The 19,949-nt window shown below is 47.1% G+C and overlaps 1 protein-coding gene across 3 annotated transcripts in view; it reads left to right on the top strand.

Annotated features, from left to right (window-relative positions):
* Window positions 1-19,522, top strand: part of ABHD17C (abhydrolase domain containing 17C, depalmitoylase) — a 50,329-nt gene extending 30,807 nt beyond the window's left edge. The window contains exons 2-4 of one of the 3 annotated variants that reach the window (XR_011525314.1): window positions 14,370-14,549; window positions 15,154-16,350; window positions 18,041-19,522. Coding sequence is in view for 2 of the 3 variants with exons in the window: in XM_008523306.2 (XP_008521528.2) it covers window positions 14,370-14,549; window positions 18,041-18,260 (400 nt within the window). In the remaining variant the exon portion in view is untranslated. The remainder of the gene's footprint in view (window positions 1-14,369; window positions 14,550-15,153; window positions 16,351-18,040) is intronic. The other 2 variants (XM_070569806.1, XM_008523306.2) reach the window with 2 other exon arrangements.
* Window positions 19,523-19,949: the final 427 nt, after the last annotated feature.

The raw sequence follows: 19,949 nt of genomic DNA, 5'->3' as shown, positions 1-19,949 counted from the left end.
AGATGGAGAGATGCTCTGAAAAGATACAGCAGGTCAAAAATGCTCTCTGTCCCCAGTATGTGGGGACATCCAAAAATTTCCTAGTGGACATCTCAGCAGGTTTAGTGCAAGAACTAAGGGGATTTGTGGCCTTGCATTCCCAGATCTGCAGTCATTTACAAGTCACTGTGAAGTGTGGCATTCTCACCCCCCATCTAGTGTCTTGTCTGCTAAACAGCTGTTGTAAGAACTCATGTTACGATGAGAGAAAATAATTAGTAATTGGATTCTTGAGTTTCTAGTTCTAATAACTTTCAGCCGTAGTGATCAAGTGGATAATTAAATTAGATTTTTAAAGTTTTTCCCCATCCTAGAGATTTCATGGGATCTGTACTCTGGGCTGTGTCTCTTGGATGTGGAGTATGGGTTCCTTTAGGGTTTTAGTTTGGTCAAGTGTCTGTCTTTATCTGTGTTTCGTGTGGACAGAAGTGACATTTATTAAATGACCTTTTTTGTGAGATGCCTGTGCTAGATGCTTCACATAAGCCAGCTCATGGAAACCTCTCAAAAACTGTAGGGTAGGGGCTGGCCCCGTGGCTGAGTGGTTAAGTTCGCACGCTCTGCTTCGGTGGCCCAGGGTTTCGCCGGTTCGGATCCTGGGCGCAGACATGGCCCGTTAGGCCATGCTGAGGTGGCATCCCACATGCCACAACTAGAAGGATCCACAGCTCAATATGCAGCTATGTACTGGGGAGATTTGGGGAGAAAAAGTAGGAAAAAAAAGAAGATTGGCAACAGATGTTAGCTCAGCTGCCAATCTTTACCAAAAAAAAGGTCGGTGATCTTAAAAAAAACACTAGGGTAGGCGGTAGTCTAAACATTTCACAGGTGTGTGCGCAGCTGTCGGGGGGGGGTAGCATTTTCTGACTTTACCAACATGTCGGATAATTACAGAATGTCAAGAGAGTCTCAATTATCATTAGAACAATTTCATCCATAATTATACTCAAACAAGCTCAACCAAATTATTCTGTTTTAATTGTAACGGATCTAAGGAATTGATTTTATATTCTTTAGGACTGTAACTTTTCCTCTGAGAGATGATTTTTCTTAAGTTAAAATTCAGTCATCAGAGCAGGTCTTGTTTATTTTTGCTTTGACACGGAGAGCATTGTAGGAGGAGAGAACGGCCTTCAAGGTCACAGAGAATTAAGTTGTTTTGCAGGTGGGTTTAGACCCCCGTTTTGAAGGAAATTTCAGACATCTAGGATAGAATGAAACATCCCACACGAGGGTAGATGCTGCTTTCCGAAAATTAGATAATGTACGTCTTGATGTGTTTTGAAATAAGTAAGTTTAGGAAAGCCCACATTGATTAGCGCACCAACCCTCCTGGCCGGCTGTGTTTTCCTTGAACGCCCGTTACTCTGCATTATGTTATTGTCATAGTTGTCTGTGTGAGAAAAGGACACGTTATCTTTCTGTTTACAGATCTGTTTGGATCTGTCCATCTCCGTGGGACCTGGACCATTTGGTCCCTCCCAGAGCCTCTGCGTTAGTGCTGTCGCTGCTCACCTGGGCAGGTGCTCCCGGCCCCGGCCAGCTGCCCCCCAGCCCCGTGCCCTGGCAGGAGGCAGGATGAGGAGTGCTCGGGGGCTGGTCGGTCCTGCATAGACATCAAAACTACTTCAGGAGGACTTTTCTTACCATGACCCCTGAGAGTCTGACTTTTACATGCCTTCCTAGGGTGTCCGCAGTACCTGAGACTCAGTTCTGCCCAAACTGAACATACCTCCTAGCAAAACAAAATTCCACCCCCCGCCCCATTATCTCCTTCCCAGCTCCCCTCTTTGTCCCGGTGCCTCAGCCCTTGGCTGTAGAATGACCTGTGAGTTCCTCCCCTCCCCAGCACTACTTGCTACATGCACGTCTTATCTGAGCAACTCAAACACCTCTTATCCAACCATTTTCTTCCTTCCCTTTGCTGCAACTTGTCGCCAGTCTGGGATCCTGTGCGTATTCCCCAGACCCTACAATTCTCCGGCTACACCTTCCGAGGTAAACCCTCATCCGGCCAGGCCAGGCGCCAGTCCCCGCAGCTGTTGTCTGTCTTCTCTTGATGTTTTCACATCTCCCCTCCTTTGCGATTGGCTTCAAGCTCTCTTCTGCGCCTCCTGACCTCCTGGTCCCCATTTTGATTATTCCCTTCGTTGTCCTTTGGTAAACTTACTGACTGTAGTATTTATTTTGCCTAAACTTATGCTTGGTTTTCATGTTATTTCTTGGTTGAATCTCACTTCCTTCCTTTTTTCCCCAAAGACTCCTAATAACCCAGGAGCACATAGTTTATCCCCATTATAGTCAATGTTGGTTCTTGTGAATGAGGCTACTTTTGATGTTGCATTTGGCACATTTTCTTTTATAACCAGCGTCAAGAGAATACCTTGAACATGCTCATGCTTTTAAAACTTCTAAAGGTTACTGTTACCTTGTTTTTAAGTGTCCCTTTTAACCAAATTCCCTTGGTCAATAAGAAAAGAAACAAATACACAGCTGATATCACTGACCTTTAAAGTTTTTAATTTTCTTCCACGGTGTTAACATAGCAGATACTTTAAAATGGGTTTCCTTTGCTTTCGCCGTTGGAATTAACAACTGATAGAAATCTGTTTGTGAAACATCAGAATAACGCTGAAAAAAAGGTCTGAACCCACAAAGATGTATTTTTTAAATAAGAACAATAAGCATGTTTCAGCCAATTGGGGCTTTTTTATTTTCTCATAATTAAAACATTAGGCACCGTTTTTTAAGCTTTGGCTACAGAAAGTGAAAGTTTGCTTTACCATTTAGATGCTCCCTGAGGGGTGGGTCCTGTTTGCGTCCCCTCCCCAGGCAATCCCATTACTCCGCGGCTTTGCTGTAAAAGTTTGTTAGGGTTTCTCACTGTCCTCAGATCTCATCCTTCAATTAACATCTGTCTTACCTTGTGTATTTATCTTGTCCTATAGCTAAAGGCATTTCCACTGGGAATTCTAGCTCCGAAATATTTAAAATGTTGACTTCAAAGTCAATGAAACTGTGCCAGGCATGCTTCTTCTGAAATAGATGGAAATGCTCTTGACGCGGCCGCATCAGGGTCCTGAACTCACACAGGATGCAGCATGTCTCGGGGGCTCAGCTCACTGTGTTCGTAGACAGAAAAGAAAAGCATTACGTTAAAATGAAAGCAAGCAGGTTTTACCCTATCAGTGACGTGCTCGTTCCCTGGGGACGCCATCCCCCTGGCGCTCTCAGCCTCCACGAGAGCCCTCGACTCTCACCGCTGGCTGCAGGGGCCCGTGGGCCATTCCCTATAAGCTGAGTGGGAACCAAAACCTGAGCTGGTGCAGATCAGCCTGAGCTCAGCACAGCTGTGACTGTTGAAGACGATAGACTCCTGGAGAGGTCGAGACCAAGAGCATGGGTTTCCAAGGGTTCCTCCACACACTGCACCTGTCACAGGGGCAATTATTCACGGCCACGGCTTCCCCCTGGCAGAAATTGGGAGACTGGTTCCTTGTGTTGTGTTTTAAGTAAATCTTACATAACCTAAAAAAGATGGATGCTTACTAAATATGGTCATCCTTGATGGACTGACCCGGCTTTGCTAGTTTGCAGATGAGAAATTCTGCTCAGATTCAGATCCCCGGGAAGGTATTAAACTTCAAGTGGATTATATATCCATCGGAATGATACCAATATATGAAATTTAGTTTTAATTTGTTTGAAAACAGCCTTTGGCTAGAATCACATTTCATTCAAAGCAAGAAATACATCCAATGTACCAATCCCTGAGTGTGGGTATTGTTAACTTTCCAAAAGGGATACAGTGCCTTTTTTTTTTTTTTTTTTTTTGCTGAGGAAGATTTGCCCTGAGCTAACATCTATTGCCAATCTTCTTCTTTTTGCTTGAGGAAGATTGTCCCTGAGCTAACCTCCTTGCCAGTCCTTCTCTATTTTGTATGCAGGATACCACCACAGCATGGCTTGATGAGTGGTGTGTAGGTCCATGCCCAGGATCCAAACCAGCGAACCCCAGGCTGCCAAAGCAGAGTGCACAAACTTAACCAGTATGCCACGGGGCTGGCCCCCAATATAGTACAATTTTACATACCTTTGTGGAGCTTAAAATCTCATGGGCAGTGTAGGAAATGCCGCAAAGCAGTCCATCACATTGTAAGTACTCGAGCGAAAGGCTCAGGAAAGAACATGCCACATGTAGACCTGGGTGGTGAGGCAAAGTGTGTGAGGAGGCAGGACTGGAGTGGACCTGAAGGACCCAGAGTTTCTCTGGGGAGGTGTGAGGACCTTCCAGGCAGAGTGTTTCTGACACCGTGAGGAGTCCGACCGCAGCAGCAGAAGGTCCCCACAGAGAGAAGGTTGGATCGCAAGGTGTGGCCAGACTGTGGGGTCAGTCTGTGGCATGGACTTTTATCCCGAGGACAGTGGTCTGCTGAAGGGTGTGATTAGCAAAGTAACAGACGTTTCTTTGGTTGATGTTGTTTAAGGAAGATCTGTCTGATGGGAAAGTTCAGGCTGGATTAGAGTGGGGAGCAAATGAGTGTGGCGGCTCCTATAGATAGAGCTGGGGAGAAGGCAGGTCTGGGAGCAAAGAGGAGAGGTCAGAGGTGGGCGTTGATTAGGCCAGGAGACTCCCAGCCTCTGACCCGGGGAGAAGGGAGAAGCCAGGATGCGTGCAGTTAGCGTGAGTCAGAGTAAGGCAGTGGATGCAAACCAGGTTGTCAGTCGGGAACCAGAACACCTGCTCTCTCTCCAACCATAGAGCGATACACTGAAGGATAGGGCAGAACGGGTGGGTGCTTTGAGCAGTCAGGACCCACTGGACCAGGGTGAGCATCATGGGGATGGATGGAGGCAGTGATGGTGAGGGTTCCAGAAAGACTTCTCGGTAACAGGCTCTGGGTACCTGTGGTGATGTTTACCACTGGGGAGACTGCGCTCGTTCATTTGCCGGACTGACAGGCAGATCCCCATCGACTGACCACCAGATGCGGCCACAAGCAACAGAAGTGGTGTCAGGAAGGTGACCGTCTGGGAAACATCTCAGAGATAGGAATGGCAAGACTTAGTGACTAAGTGTATGTGAGGGGGAGAAGAGAGTGAAAAATTCCTCCTAACTCTCAAGCCTGTGAGGTAAAGGGTGTGGAGATGTGTAGAAATGGAAAGATTTGGGGAGGGAGCATGAAGGGTCAGGTTTGGGAGGTGATGGGTGGCTCGGGAAGAAATGGAAGAAATGCCAATAGAAGGGAAGGGGGTGGGGCTGGAGCTGAGCTGAGATGCTGGGAGCGAATAAACATTTTAGAAACCCTAGGCACCCATGTGTTCATTTCGTAATGAATATTTGTTGCCCAATTGCTATGTATCAGGCACCGTGCTAGGCTCTGGCACTGGAAGAGCTCTACAAGGAAACAAATATGAAGAGAAAAGATTCCAGAAGCGGGTGAGGGTTGGACTCGGAGGGAGTGTGGGAGAGGAGCAAAGGAGTCAGCAAGTGAGTGCCCAGCAAGGTGAGACTAAGTCTGGCTGGCATGATGCTGGGGACGGCCAAGGAGAAGGGCATTTCAAGAAGGACGTGATAGGAACAGCAGAAGTTTATCAAGCACCTTTGCTGATGCAGACACTTCATTCCTCGCACCATCCCCTAATGGCAGGTGTTTAAGGCCCACAGCCCACCTGTGAGCTCTCGCGCTGACCCCAGCTCCCCACAGCCTCAGTTGCTGCTCTGCCCTTTGAGTTTCCCACCATGTTTGTATCAGAACCCACCCTGCTCTTTGCCCCCTCACCCTGCGTCATCCAGATATTCCTGTGAACTGACGGGTGAGCTGCTGCCTGGCTGCTTCTCCCTGACTCAAGTCTTTTCCTCTGTGGGCATTTTCCTCTTTGTTTTTAAACCGCTGGGGCCGCGTACCTAATCTGCAGATGCTTCATGAGCTCTGACCTTTGGGCTGTACTGGCCCCCTGTCTGACTTCCGAATCCTTGCCCCCTGGTCTGTGCCTACGTTTGCTTTTATTTTGTTTTCTTGTCCTACCTGTTCCACGCAACGCAGACTTCCTGATTCTGCTGCCTAACTGACCCCTTGATGCCAACAGCTTTCATCTTCCCAGCTACTCAGGCTGGAGCTTATCTGACCTCGTTACTTACTCTCTGTGACTTCCCCTGCTGGCCTCCCACGTGCAGCACGGTGCAGCCTCACCCGGTCATGTTGGTATCTTTTCTCCGAGGCCATATCTTGAGTTCCTTAGAGAGAAGAGGTGCTAGTACCAAGACTGGATGCGTTCTGGGCCCTTACTGTAGACTCTGATCGGAAACGTCATGGATTCCATTTTCCGGGCTGTGCTTGCTGCTCTGGCCGCTTGGATGGAGCCGTGGTCTTGGCGGTGGGAGAAGGCGACCTCAACTGTGTGTAGACTGCCTCCCTGCCTCCTCCTCTGACCCTTCCTCTTACCTAAGCCCAGGCCCAGGACTGGGGATTGGCAAAAGTAGGAAGATCAGAGGTCAAAGGATTCTGGGGTTGGACCACTGGGGGTTGCAGAGGATGGACTGTGCTTAGGTGTGGACAGAATCAGAATTCTGACCTGTGAGAAATTTGCGGGACTAGAGGCTGTGAGCCCATCCAAGAAGGGTGAGTGGAGAAGTGGGGAAACAGATGGTCCCCGGGAGGGGATGCTCAGGGATGCAGGTCTTAGTTTTATGTGATGCTCATGTTTCAGATGCTGTGAAACTAGGGCCTCTTAGTGGTTCTTTGAAAGCCCTCGAGTTCTCATTGTTAAGATCAGACCTCCTGGCCCAGTTCCAGTCCTTCTTTAAATAGAAGTCTGAGCTGTGTGTGCACATGCCGAGGGTCAGAACCCGCCATGGGACCCCAGGGCAGCCCCAGACTTACCCCAGCAAGAGATGGTGGCACTCTGACTTGATGGTGGCTGTGCTATAAAATGAATATATTTTATCTCCCTGGGGGAGAATGAGCTTTCTCTAGAGATCAGTGTGCAGAAAATAGCTCCTTATTTAAGTCAGGACCACAATTTCACGAGGACGTCCAGGGGAGTCTGATAAAAACATGTGTCAGTTTGACATGGAAGGAGATGGATAGTTGACCAAAACAAGGAGACCCTTTGCCCACAGCTTTCACCTGGCCTGACCTTGAATCTCTTGCTTCATCTGCTCTGGCATTCTGTGTCCTTATCCCTCATCTCATGTTTAGACCTTACTTCTGACTGTCCCTCGGTGTTTTCCTGTACGTGCCTTGACTCCCCAACCGGACTATATGCTCCTTGAGACCGCCAACCATTTTATATTCATCTTTCTATCCCCTAGAGGTCCCGGCCTCATTCAAAGGATGTGCTCAGCAAGTATTTTTTGACCACATTAAAAGAAAAAACAGGTGCCATCTTCGAGGCGTGGAAACTAACCCACGGTGTCCATGATCACCCACCTGATAGATCACTGCCAGAACCAAGTTTAGATCCTCAGCCGAATTTGTCATTTAACAGTTCACTACTTTTCATAATTTGTCTTTCTCTTCATCCTGACGTTAGACACTAAATGGGCAGCAGAGGGGGATGTGGTTTTTAGAATTCCACCTTGATGATCGAGCCATTGAGAAGGTTTTGAGGAGAGAAGATAATGAATTTGGTTTTAGACACGTTGAGTTTGAAATTTCCCCCTGTCCAGTAACCGTATTAAATTCACAGCCCCACCACTTACTAGCTGTAGGACCTTGAGGAAGTTCCTTAACTTTACTCTCAAGTTCCTCATGTACAAAGTGGGGGCAAGGATGCCCCCTCGCAGGATCACTTGAAGATCAAACGAGATGTGAGGTCAGTGACAGCACTTAGGACGTAGGTGGGCACAGGGGGCATTTCATTCCATTTACCTTCGCTTCCTTCGGGCAGGTGCCATTCTGCTCTGGATCTTAGGAGAAAGAGCAGGCTGGAAGTAAAAATTTGAGAATTGCCGGCAGAGTTGATAGTTGAAGTCATGGGGTTCAGTGAAATCACCTGGAGAAAAGATGTAAGAATGCGGTAGGAAGATGCAGCTGGTAAAGGAGACCATGCCCCTCCGTGCTGGGAGTGGAGGAGGGGCTGAGAGTGACGCAAGGTCCCAGAGACCCAGGAATAGATTTTAAGAAGAAAGTCATCATTTATAGTGTAAACTGCCAAGGAGAAGTCAAATTGGATGAGGAGTAAGAAAAAGTGGTTGGGTTGGGTACTTCTGGTGGCAGCTTGCAGGATGTTGTAGGAGTGAAAGGTGGGTTTCAGGGGCCTTATGGTGGGGAAATCGAGGTAGGAGATGGGGCCGTAGTGTCGAGGATGAAGCACTGATGAAGACAGTCTGTTAGATTCAGGGACTTGGGGATATAGGTGGTGTTGGGAATAAGACGAATTCTGTGTGGGTGGGGGAGGAGATGCTCAAAGTCATGGGAGGGCGCAATCCAGCACGCAAGCGGAAGGTCAGCCTTGGTATGGAAAAGCGACACTTCTTCCCCAAAAGCCAGGGAACGAGGGAAAATGGGCCGGGTGTAGGGCTGTGGAGAAACTGCCTCAGTAGCTTCCTGACTGGAAGTCGCCCACCCCGTCTTGTGTCTTTCTATTTGGGCAACGGGGAAGTTTACCTGTAAAAGACTGTCTCAGGGGCTGGAGGCATTGAAGAAAACATTGTTTCCAGGGCATCCATTGCCGCTGTTGCTCCTGTTCCCAGCATCCCGCCCACAAGGCTGGTGCTGGCGAGAAGGAATCGCTTCTAACGCTTTGCTATCATGATACCTGAAAATAGGAAATTGTAAATAAAAGTGCAGAAAATCCTGCAGGAATGCTTCTGTTTCACCGGGGTTGTTTCTGCCTGCTGTGAATCTGTCTTGTCCCAGGTTGGTAGCGTTTTAACTTCTGTTTTATTTTAGAAGAAAGGTTTTGGACTGTGGGGTTGTTGATGTTTTTGAAAAAATGCTTTTCACTTGCTCCTGCTCTCTCTTTTAAAAAGCTGTGATCTTAAAATGCCCCATGTTTCACCACAGACTTAGTAAGTAGATTCCGTTTACCATTCCTTTTTTTCCTCTTTTAGTTTAATTCGGGAGCTGAAAGGGCTGTAACATCTGGGTCCACCCTTTTTACTCAGTGTCAGTCAACATTGATAGTTTGAGGAATCCACAAACCCGTTAAAATCTCTAAGTGTGGAAATTTTTTAAGTAAAGCAGTTAACGTTTCTAAAACATTCCTGAGAACTGCAGATACTTCTCATTTTGGAACCATTGGTGTAGAGGTAATCAATCTTCTGCCATTTTTTCCACCACAAACAAACTCTAATGGTACGGTGAAAAGTACGTACTTCAGTGTCCCCATTTGCAGGAGGAAGGTGCTGGAATAGAGGCCTCTTAGAGTTCTCCCCGAAAGTCTTTGATCCCTTCAAAGAATTACCCGCCTCCCCACCCTGTCCCCACCTCCTCATTTGTTGTCAGACGGTGTAGAAAAGACAGGAACAGCAGCGGAAAAGTCCTCACCATAATAGTGCTAACAGATCTGAACACTTGACTAGCACTTTACAGTTTCCAAAACCCTTTTCAAAAATAAGAAGACCAGCAGTTAGCAGAATGCTTATGACTCCGTGTGAAGAGGTCTGGCGATCTTGCTTTCCTTATTTTTTTTTTTTTTAACAAGTCACTACCTAATAATTAAAGGAGATTATAAATGAAAATTTGAAAGGAGAAAAACTACCCAGTGTCACCTCCTGAAGATAACCATTATTACCATTTTAATAGCTAGCTTTCAAGTCCCTTTTCTGTATATAGATTTTGTTTTCAGGAACATAATTGTGCTGGTTTTTGTAGACTGCTTTTTAATGAACATTTTAATATGAGTTTTCCCCACATTAACTCTTTATGAGACATAATTTTTAGTGGCCTCATGTTTTCTTACAAGATTTAGTTTTAGCCCAAGATCTACCATGAGTTGTAACAGCTTTTGGGGGCGGGGGGCTGCCTCCATATCTGAAGTGACTGGTGAACTTTTAAAAGACATTTTTTGTTGTGAAATGTAACAGCCAGATAGAAATGTTCATAAAATGTAGTTGTTCAGCTTAATGAATTGGAAAAGGAACTTTTGTGACAAGACAGACTTTAGCCAGCGTTCTCCACCCCCCGCCAAATGTACTTCTTCCCAAGTCATAACTCTTTCCCTTCCCCATCCTGAGCCACTCTCCTGAATTGTAGGGCTTCACTCCCTTGCTTGTGCTTCCTTGTAGGTGTACTACCCAATTAAGTGTCCCCCCAAAATAAAGTTTAATTGGGGTGGGTTTTAATTTCTTGCAAACAGCATTGCACAGCGTGCATTCTGTTGCGTCTGCTCCTTTCGATTCACAGCACGCCTTGAAGATTCGTTGGTGTGGTGTGGTGGTCTGTGGGTCGACTATCCATCCCACGGTTTACTTATCCATCCCACTGTTGATGACCGTTAGAGTTGTCTCCAGCCGTGTAGACGTCTGCCCACAGATATCGTATGTGTATTTCTCGTGCGTAAGCGCTCATTTCAGTGGCGAATGTATCTGGGAGCAGCATTACCAGGTCATTGGGCTCCTGTTAACGTATCCTCGGTTTTACTTGATATTGCCGAACTTTTCCCAGAGTGGGTCTATCAGCTTGCACCCCCATGAGGAGTGAGTGAGAGCCCCTGTTGTCCCATCTTTGCTGATGCTTTGTCAGACTTTCAGATTTTTGTTAGTCTGGTTAAGTGTGATTATGGCTTTAAATTGCATTTCCCTGTAGACTAATAAAGATGAGTAATTCTTGTTTCCCTCCTCCTCCTCTCCCTTCCTGCCATTTAGATTTCTTCTTTTATCAAATGCTTGTTTGTATGAAATGCCATCTTTCTGTCTGGTTGTTTGTCTTTTTCTTATTGATTTGTAGTAGTTCTTTGCATATTCTAGATAGAGTCCCTTGTTGGTTATATGATGTGGCAACTCTTTTCCCACTTGGCCGTTTGCCTTTTCACTTTGTTAGTGGTGTCTTCTGATGACCAAAGTTCTTGATTTTAGTGTAATACAATTTGCTGATTTTTTTTTCCCTCTTTGGTTAGTATTTTTTGTGGTTTTCCTGGTGGAGTCTTCCAGGGGAAACTTTGAGTTGCAAAGTGTTGGACGTCTCTAAGAACGTGGGTCTGTCCATCAAAGGTAGAGTCTGCCGAGACTGGTCCTGGGTGTGTCCTGGTGCCTGTGGGTGGAGGGCTCGGAGCTGAGGGTCCTTCTGTGGAGTAGCTCAAGCTTCTCCCTGAGGCACTTAAAGGCGACCGCATCTCTGAGGAAGGACGAGTTTAGGACACTCGAGAAACGGCTGGCTGTGCAAGTAACCGCGCACCCACCTCGCCCACCTGGCTGGCTGGGTCCATTTCTCCCTTATTTGTTCAGTGCTGCCCCCGAGGTCGAAGGAGTGTCACGTAGAAACAGGATCAGGACACCAGAAAAGCAGCTTTGACCATCACAGTAAGTGGGATTAACACTTACTCGTGACCGCAGTAGGTTATCCCACATCTTCCCCACCACCCTTCAGATTCGATCAAAGAGGCGGGGCCAGTCTGCTGCCAGTGTGAGCTGGAATGCTTTTACTTTAGTTTTGATTTCTAGCATTAACCATCCCTTATCTTCTGTTCTTCATGTACTGCCCTCCGTTTTCAGTTTTCCCCTCCTCTTAGATTTTTCTTTCATTGATGATTTATTTTTTTTTATAACTGATAACAAAATGAACTGACAAGAGTGGCCACGGTGGAGAGAGCCTGCACTCCGAGTGTGGGGTTTGGGGATGCTCTTCTCTGCCTTCTGACCCCCTCCTCCTGACCACCACCACCATGCTGTATGCAGCGGCTCGTACGCTTTTGGGGATCATAGACAACTTTGAAAATCTGGTGAAAATTGCGGAGGGAGGAGACCCCTAATCTTACTTATGTTCTCCCCAAGGATCCCTGAACTTGCTTAAAATCTCCTGCTGAGGTGGACGTCCCTGTCCCGTAAGGAAGGACAGCTGCGCTGGGAGAGGTCCTGGGATAACTGTCCTTCAGTAGAGGGCGTTTTCCCGTGCGATGGCTGGCGGATGCGCTAGAACGGTGTTCCTTTCTGATGTCTCTTCCCATTTAGTTCTGGTGGAGGGGGCTGTGTTTTAAAATCCACAGTCTCTGGCTTGGGGATTTTGGGCACAGGCTGCTACAGCCGTAAGATCCTTCCTCAGACCTCGGCATCATAACTCCTTTTGCTGACCGTTTTTCGATACCTTGTTCTTCCGACTGAAATGAAGCCCCACGCAAGACGAGCAGGCGGGACCTGCATCCTGGGACGCTTTTCCATCTGGCACAGCTGTGTTGGATGGTGGCATGTTCCAGGGGCTGGGGCCACACAGACACTTCCCTGTAGAAAGAGGAGGAGGATCCTGGTTCTGAGCAGGTGTTTTTCTACCTGTGTCTGGGGCAGACAGAGCATCTCTTTTTTTTCTGTTTGTTTGTTTAAATTTTTTAGACTCTTTCCTCTTCCCTGTATGATTCTTGATAGTCCCTTAACTTTCTCCTGGCTCCCTTTTCATGCTTCCGCCCTCCGTCCTGCATGCCACTGAAAGATGAATCTCCTCAAGGCGTAACTTTGTTCCTGTCTCTCACCCTTGGACACTTCCAGGAGCCCCGCATCTTCTCCACGACAAGCTCTAACCCTTTAGCTGCCCATTCGAGCTCCTCCCAGACACATCCCCCGCTGGCCCACCCAGCTCTGTCTCGGCTCCCCAGCCGCCCTGAGCCGCTGGCTGGACTCCCTGCCCGCCCTGGGCTTCCCATTGCTGCATTGTGTGCGCTCGACCCTGTGCATCCCCACGTGTTTAACCCATCTGCCCCTCACGGCACAGGCCAGGTGTCGGCTCTCTGAAGCACATCCCAACGCTTACCCCCCAGAAATAACCATCCCCTCCCCAAATTCCTCCTTAAGGGCCCCATTTTCCTATGGAGTTTTCAGGGAGCTTGAGGGGGAGGAAGCTGAGCCGAAATCCTCCACCACCACCCCCCCTCAGCTGTAGGTCGACAGTTCTTGTCATTGGCGGCTGAGCTCAGAAAGGGCGTCACATTGTCGTATAAGCCACAGTAGGTGTTTACATCGAGAAGCGGACTTGTTGGACCATAGGCTTCACCTCTACAGAGACTATCAAGTTATTTTCCCGAGTGTTTGCACCAGTTTATCCTTCCACAGCAGTGTGACAGAGCTCCCCTCCTCATTGTCCTCGCTGTCCCTCGACGTCGTCTCACTTTAGTTCCTGCCCCTCTCTTGGGTGTGAAACCAGAACTCGTGGATTTAATTTGTGTGTCCTGTGCTGACGAGTTTGGGCATCGTCTTTTTATGTGTGTCAGGCATTCACGTTTCCTCTCCTGTCATCTGCCTCCATTGCTTCTGTCTCTTTCTTTTTCATTTCTGGGTGCTCTTTATATATTCTGGATCTCCATTGTAGGTTAATGAGTACCTCTTTTCCTAGGACCCTTCTGTGTTGTTCCATCACTGTGTCTGCAGTGCTACATTCTTCCTTGTGGGGCTGAGGTTGGCTCACCTCGACGCCTGCCTCCCACCAACAAGTGGGGGGCGGGGGAAGGGGGGCACAGCCTTTTCTCTAAAGCTGTGACCACAGGTTGCTCACATCCCAGTGGCCAGAGCTTCGTTCTCTGTACACCAGGCTGCAGAGGAGGCCAGGAAACGTCTTTATTGTGCAGAGCCGTTTATCCAACTAAACGTTGCAAGAGAACGAACTAGGAGACAACTGATGGACTGAAAGACTGGGGATGGTTTAGCCCCGAGAAGAGGCTAGAGAAAGTACATTTGTCTTCAAATTAATTATCTCCTAGTGCCTGTTTCTGATAAATGCTATTATCTTTCATATTAAAACTGTTCTCTTTCATTATTAAAACTTCACTTGGAGGGTTCTTAATAACAGTATTACAATTTACCACACATGCTTTTGGTTTCTCTTTCAGAAATACATTTATGATTATCAAACTATAAAGAGGGAAGAACAGGAAGTGAGATGACTATAGATACTGAAATGACATCGATAATGCATTTATTTAGTTGATTTTCCAGGAAAAAGTCGTGTGCATTATTTTTGCAAAATGTGGTGGAAGACATAATCTCAGCCCCTTAATTCTGAGCGAGGCCCCTGATGTTTGTTTTTATGATGTCGTGTTCTTTTTAAGCTGAAGTGTACACGTCAGATCATGTGATTTTTAAACTGGTCGATGTGTGAGTTTTGCTAGTCTAAGACATCGCGGTCTCTCTCCTTTTCTCCTTCCATACATGAGCTAATGGCTCGAACCTCTGGTCTCTCCAGGTATGGTGTGAGCCCTGAGAACATCATCCTGTACGGTCAGAGCATTGGGACGGTGCCCACGGTTGACCTGGCCTCACGGTACGAGTGCGCCGCCGTGATCCTCCACTCGCCTCTCATGTCGGGTTTGCGCGTGGCTTTTCCCGACACCAGGAAAACCTACTGCTTCGACGCGTTCCCCAGGTAAGTCACGACCCCACCAGGGCCAAGGGTCCCGTGAGCTGAGTTCAGATCTGATGCCACTGTTAACTGGGCCACCGATAAACGTGCACTGAATGCGTCCGCACTTCGGGCCCTGTGCTGGCCCCTCAGGGGACATGGACGTGAAGATGGTACAAATGCCCATGAGGGACTTTGTCCTCTGGGCTGGCTCATTTGTGAAAATCCACCAGCTGGCCTATAAGGACCTCGCTCATCCTGATACCCAGGACTGACTGATCCAGCTGTCTGTGCACGATAAAGGGGAAAGTCCCCATGTGTTCTGAAGGAGCACACAGTGGAGCATCATTCATTCACTCAGATGGACGTGATTGTTGAATCACAAAGAGCTAAATGCAAAACATGCAGTGAGGCAACTGACGGGTCTGCATGCCCCTAACACTGTGGGCACCCACAGCTGTGATATTCCTCTTACTTTTCCATCAGACAGGACAGGTGAGGGGAAGGGTGCCATGAGCGACTTGCAAGGCAGTAACGGGCCACGGGGACAGTGTAAGTGACCAACCCCACCCGTAGTCCCGGACCCCTGAGAGCCGCTCATTTCCTCCTGCCCTTCCCCTGTCACCAGGACCTCCTTCCCTGCAGAGGGGCCTGCACCTGCCACCGGAGGTACAAGAACAAGAGCCCACGCCGGGGTCCTCCCCCACCGGCTGTCCCAGAGCGGGCAGAGCCGCTGCCAACTGAGTCCCTGCTGGTTTCTAGTTCCCACTGATGGAAGGAGGAGAAATGATTAACGGTGCTGAAAATGCAAATGTGGCAAGCACATTGTTTCTTGAATACTTCTGTTTGAAAATTTTCTTTTTTTTTTTTTAATCTAAGCTGAGGAAAGTGTTTTTAATAAAAACCATTTGCCCTCTCAACTTTTCCATAGTCTGAGCCGGTGGCCACAGGACTGGCCGGCTGGTAGTGCCATTTTGTAGAAAGAGCCTCAGCAGAAATAATGTACAATTTGAGCATTTTGATTGACCCATTAATTGCAGTCATTCTGCGATTGCTGGGGGGAAAAAAAAGAACATCGTTTGGTTCCATAAACGTGTGTTCCCAGCCTGTCTCGTTTCCCAAGAAGAGACCTCTGTTGGCTCCTTGGTGGACCCCAGCCCTGTGCGGTCTGCACCGGGGCTTGGTGAAATTCAGCTTCCTGGGAAAGTTGAGCAAGACTGGCATCTCTAGCAGAGTGGCTGAGAATGCTAAGTAGGGCCAATGTGCATCTCCAGCGTGGCCTCGTTTGTGCCGAATTGGCAGTGAGGGGCCAGTGTGCTGAAAGGGAGAGACTTAGCGTGTTTGTGGGGAGCAGTGCCGGGTGTTACTCTGGCAACAGAATGAATAGATTTCCTGACTCTTAAATCAGCATCACCTTAAAATACAGCCGTGGTGATGAATTGCAGCTTCTTAATTCATAGTAAACTAGCAACTGATCTTTGCTGGGTTGGTCTGATGCACGAGGTGTCGGGCTAAATGTGGCACACTTGCCATCTCGCTGGCTCTTCGCAGCAGCCTTAAGAAGCGGGTCAGGTTACAGCCCCCCTTCTGTGGATCAGGAGAAAGATTGTGGAGAGTTAAGCAGTTTGCCTGACTGAGGTGGTGAGTGGAGGCAGCCAAAAAAGGCCGTTCCTCCTCTTCAGTGCCGTACGGTGCTAATACGACAGATTTCAGACCGTTACCAGTCGCGTGACTCATCAGTAGTTGAATTGGCTGACGGTTTTCTCACGGGGTCCGTCGCCACCGAACAGAGGAGTCCTGTCTGTGTTCTTCTCTATAAAGGAAGGTATGTCCACGTTTCCTTTTAATGCTAAAAAAAGATAAATAAAAGGAGTCCTGATCCTTATTTGGTTTCTAGTTTATGTCCTTGTAGTCCCTTTGCGTTTAGAGTCAGACGTGGCGTTTCACTTCACGAGCGCCCTCCGGGGTGGAGCCCCTTCTCACTGTCCGTAAAAATCTTTTTGATTGAATATGATTGCGCTGCTAGCATTCTTAGAAGAAGTGTCCACTTTAAAGATAAACGTAGGAGAAAAGCAGGTTTCTAAACAAGACTCTCAGTCTGTGAGACCGAATGCTGCCACACACGGTGCCTCTGATCGTGGCAGGTGCCTTGGCTGGTGAGGGTTTGTCACCCTCCCGGGATGTCTTGAAGTGGTTGGCAGCTTGTGGGTTGTTAATGAAGGCCATACAATGGTTGCTGGTAGGTCTTTGGGACGTGTAACTGGTGTCAGAGCTCTTTATTATCACCTCGACCTCATATCTGTTTTTTAATCCTCTCTCTGAGCCTCAGTTCCCTCCTTGGTTGAACAGAGAGGGTCTTCCTTCTCTCACTGTGTCTCTGAAGATTAAATGAGGTTTTGTATGGAAAGTACCTGGCTGTGGGAAATGTTCAATAAATATTAGTTGTTATTTTTAACGAAGAGATCCCTACAGGTAGTACCAGTTGGTATCCTCTTGTAACTTTGACTAGGATCAGATTCGGAGAGAAAATCAGCTGTAGGAGGGATGGGCTGGACAGAGACTCCCCTCTCTAGATTTGTCTGGCCTCAGAGAAGGCGCCTCTACGCCGAGCAGAGCCCAGCCCAGCTCAGAGTTGTTTGAATTCCTCGTTGGGAAATGCCTCCAGAGCCCGCAGCACATTCTTCTGGAGATCCTCACGCATTCCTCCTCCTCTAAGGGTACATTTGATTTTTGTAAACAGTCACATCATTTGTAATCCAGTCTCGACCTTACATTACGTTTTCAAGCTGAGTACTACAGTTTTTATCAAAAATGAGGCATTAGCTTTGATGGAGCGAGGCTTGTGAGGAGTTTGTTGATCGAGTCTGAAGACAGCTCTCAAAGAAGACTTCTGAGAACTCGAATAGCCCTGGATTAAGTGTCCAGCTTTCACAAGAGACATTTATGCAGATCCGTTAAGTTCTAGCCTGTTTATTTTTTTTAAAAATCCTCTCTCAAAAACATGAATATATCAGAGAGCTTAGTTACCGGATTGTTGGTCTGATGGTTTTGAAGAGTTCTGTTTTTAATAAACTGCTTTACAAAGATTCAATGGCGAAATGCAGTGCAATATTCTCAGTTGGATCCTGGAACAGGAAAGGGACATCAGTGGAAAAACTAACGAAATCCAAATAAACTCTGGAGTTGAGTTACTCACAGCGAACTGACGCTGGTTTCTTGCTTCTGAAGATGTACCGTGGTGGTGGTGTATACAGTGTTAACCATATGGGAAACGGGTTAAGGGTTTTTAGGCACTCTATATTATCTTTGCACCTTTCCTGCAAATCCAAAATGATTCCATAATGAAAAGTTTGTTTTTTAAAAAAAGAATTAGTATAAAAATGAGGGGGGGAAAAACCCACAGTGTTGCCCCCCCTCGCCCCTGGCTGCCGATTCGGTTCCATTAAGTGTGATGTGTGTTGTCTGAGAGCATAACTGAAGGAGACCTCTCTCCCCCTCCCCCATCTGTTTTGCAGCATCGACAAGATATCTAAAGTCACCTCTCCTGTGCTGGTCATTCACGGGACAGAGGACGAGGTCATTGATTTCTCCCACGGCCTGGCAATGTATGAGCGCTGTCCCCGGGCCGTGGAGCCCCTTTGGGTCGAAGGCGCCGGGCATAATGACATAGAGCTTTACGCACAATACCTAGAAAGACTAAAACAGTTCATATCTCACGAACTTCCCAACTCCTGAAGAAGACCGCTCCATCTTACCTCATTTACTGTGAACACAAGAGTCCTCCGTCTGGCACATGCTTTAACTGGATCGCTGCACTGGCGCACTCACCACGAGGAAGTGCTGGCTGCACGATGTTCTCCTCACAGATCTAGGGGAATCTCAGCCTTTTCTGTCTAGAGCTGGGTCTCCTGATTCACACAACATGTTCAACTGAGCAGTCATGATTTCCAGCTTCCTTTCCTTGCAGGAATGGGGGTGAGAGCTGACTGGCTGGGGGACGGTCCCCTCGTGCCGTATAAAGGATGCTCACGTCTCTACCTTCCCCATCATTCATGACTCATTTATGCAGGACTCAGACCTCTGTCCACCAACGTTCTCAGTATTTGATCCGCAGCCCTCTTTCAGCCACTGGATTCATGGGTTCAGTCCATTTGTGAAGCTGTGATAGTGTAACTGGAAAACTATTGTGATGAAAATGCTTTTGTTGATTTTCGTTAACATGCCGATCTTTCCCCCCAAACAAATCAGTGGAAGGGTGGGTTAGTGGAACTCTCATGAGCAGCTTCACCAACTGGAACCGTATAAATATAACTGGAATATTCTTAAACAAAAGGAATCTGGGGTTTTCTTTTTTTTAAGTGTAAATTTATTACTAGTCCAAGAGTTTTAATATTTTGATTGTCTGGTTGGTCTAATAAAGAGCCTAGCAGACTTTCTTTCTTAAAGTCCTCTTATAGGCTTTTTTAAAGTACTGTATATAGTTGCAATTACATTGTGCATAGATTCTTAATGGGTAATTTTCTTTCGTCAGGCTACCACAATGAGCTGCGGACTCCTTGCTTGTAATGTAAATGATTGAATACATTTTGTTAATATGTTTTTATTCCTATGTTTTGCTATTAAAAAATTTTATAACATTTCCAAGACAAAACAAAATTAACAAGTTTATGCTTTGAAGAATTTATGTAATTAGAATTTGACTAAATCTTTTTAGTTTAGGAGTTATTTGGGTTTTGACACTGGAGTTGCACCGAATAAGCATCAGAAAATGTGAGATGCCTAAAATTGCTACACTGCTCGTACGGTTGGGGGTTTGGGTTTGGGGATTCTTTGGTTATATTTTGAATTTTTTTTTCTTTTCAAATTTCAAAGCCTTAAATGTACTGTAAGCCTCAGATTGTTGTACAGCTGGACTGCGGTTGATTGTCAGCTTGTGTGCTGTTGCCCAGCTGCGGCACGGCGGTGGGTCGTGGAATAAAGGATGCATGGATCAGAAAGTGTGGGCTCCTGCAGTCTTTTCCTCCATCTTTCCATCCAGGGAAATAGTGAATAAGAAAACGTTTTGTGGGGCCGGCCCCGTGGCTGAGTGGTTAAGTTTGCATGCTCCGCTTCGGTGGCCCAGGGTTTCACTGGTTTGGATCCTGGGCGCAGACATGGCACTGCTCATCAAGCCACGTTGAGGCAGCATCCCACATGCCACAATTAGAAGGACCCACAACTAAAAATAAACAACTATGTACCAGGGGGCTTTGGGGAGAAAAAGGAAAAATAAAATCTTAAAAAGAAAAAAAGAAAACATTTTGTCTTGATTTAAGAAGAAACTCTTGGGGCTTACAAACTTTGCTGCCTTTCTCGAGCTGTGTGCCTTTGTTTCATAGGAGACCTTAGATTGCTTTCAGAAGAACCCAAGGTCCAAACCGTGGA

This window comes from Equus przewalskii, chromosome 1, assembly GCF_037783145.1.
Source record: "Equus przewalskii isolate Varuska chromosome 1, EquPr2, whole genome shotgun sequence".
NCBI classification, from domain to species: Eukaryota; Metazoa; Chordata; class Mammalia; order Perissodactyla; family Equidae; genus Equus; species Equus przewalskii.
Note: the sequence above shows the minus strand (reverse complement) of the source record. Positions and strands in the feature narration are given on the sequence as shown.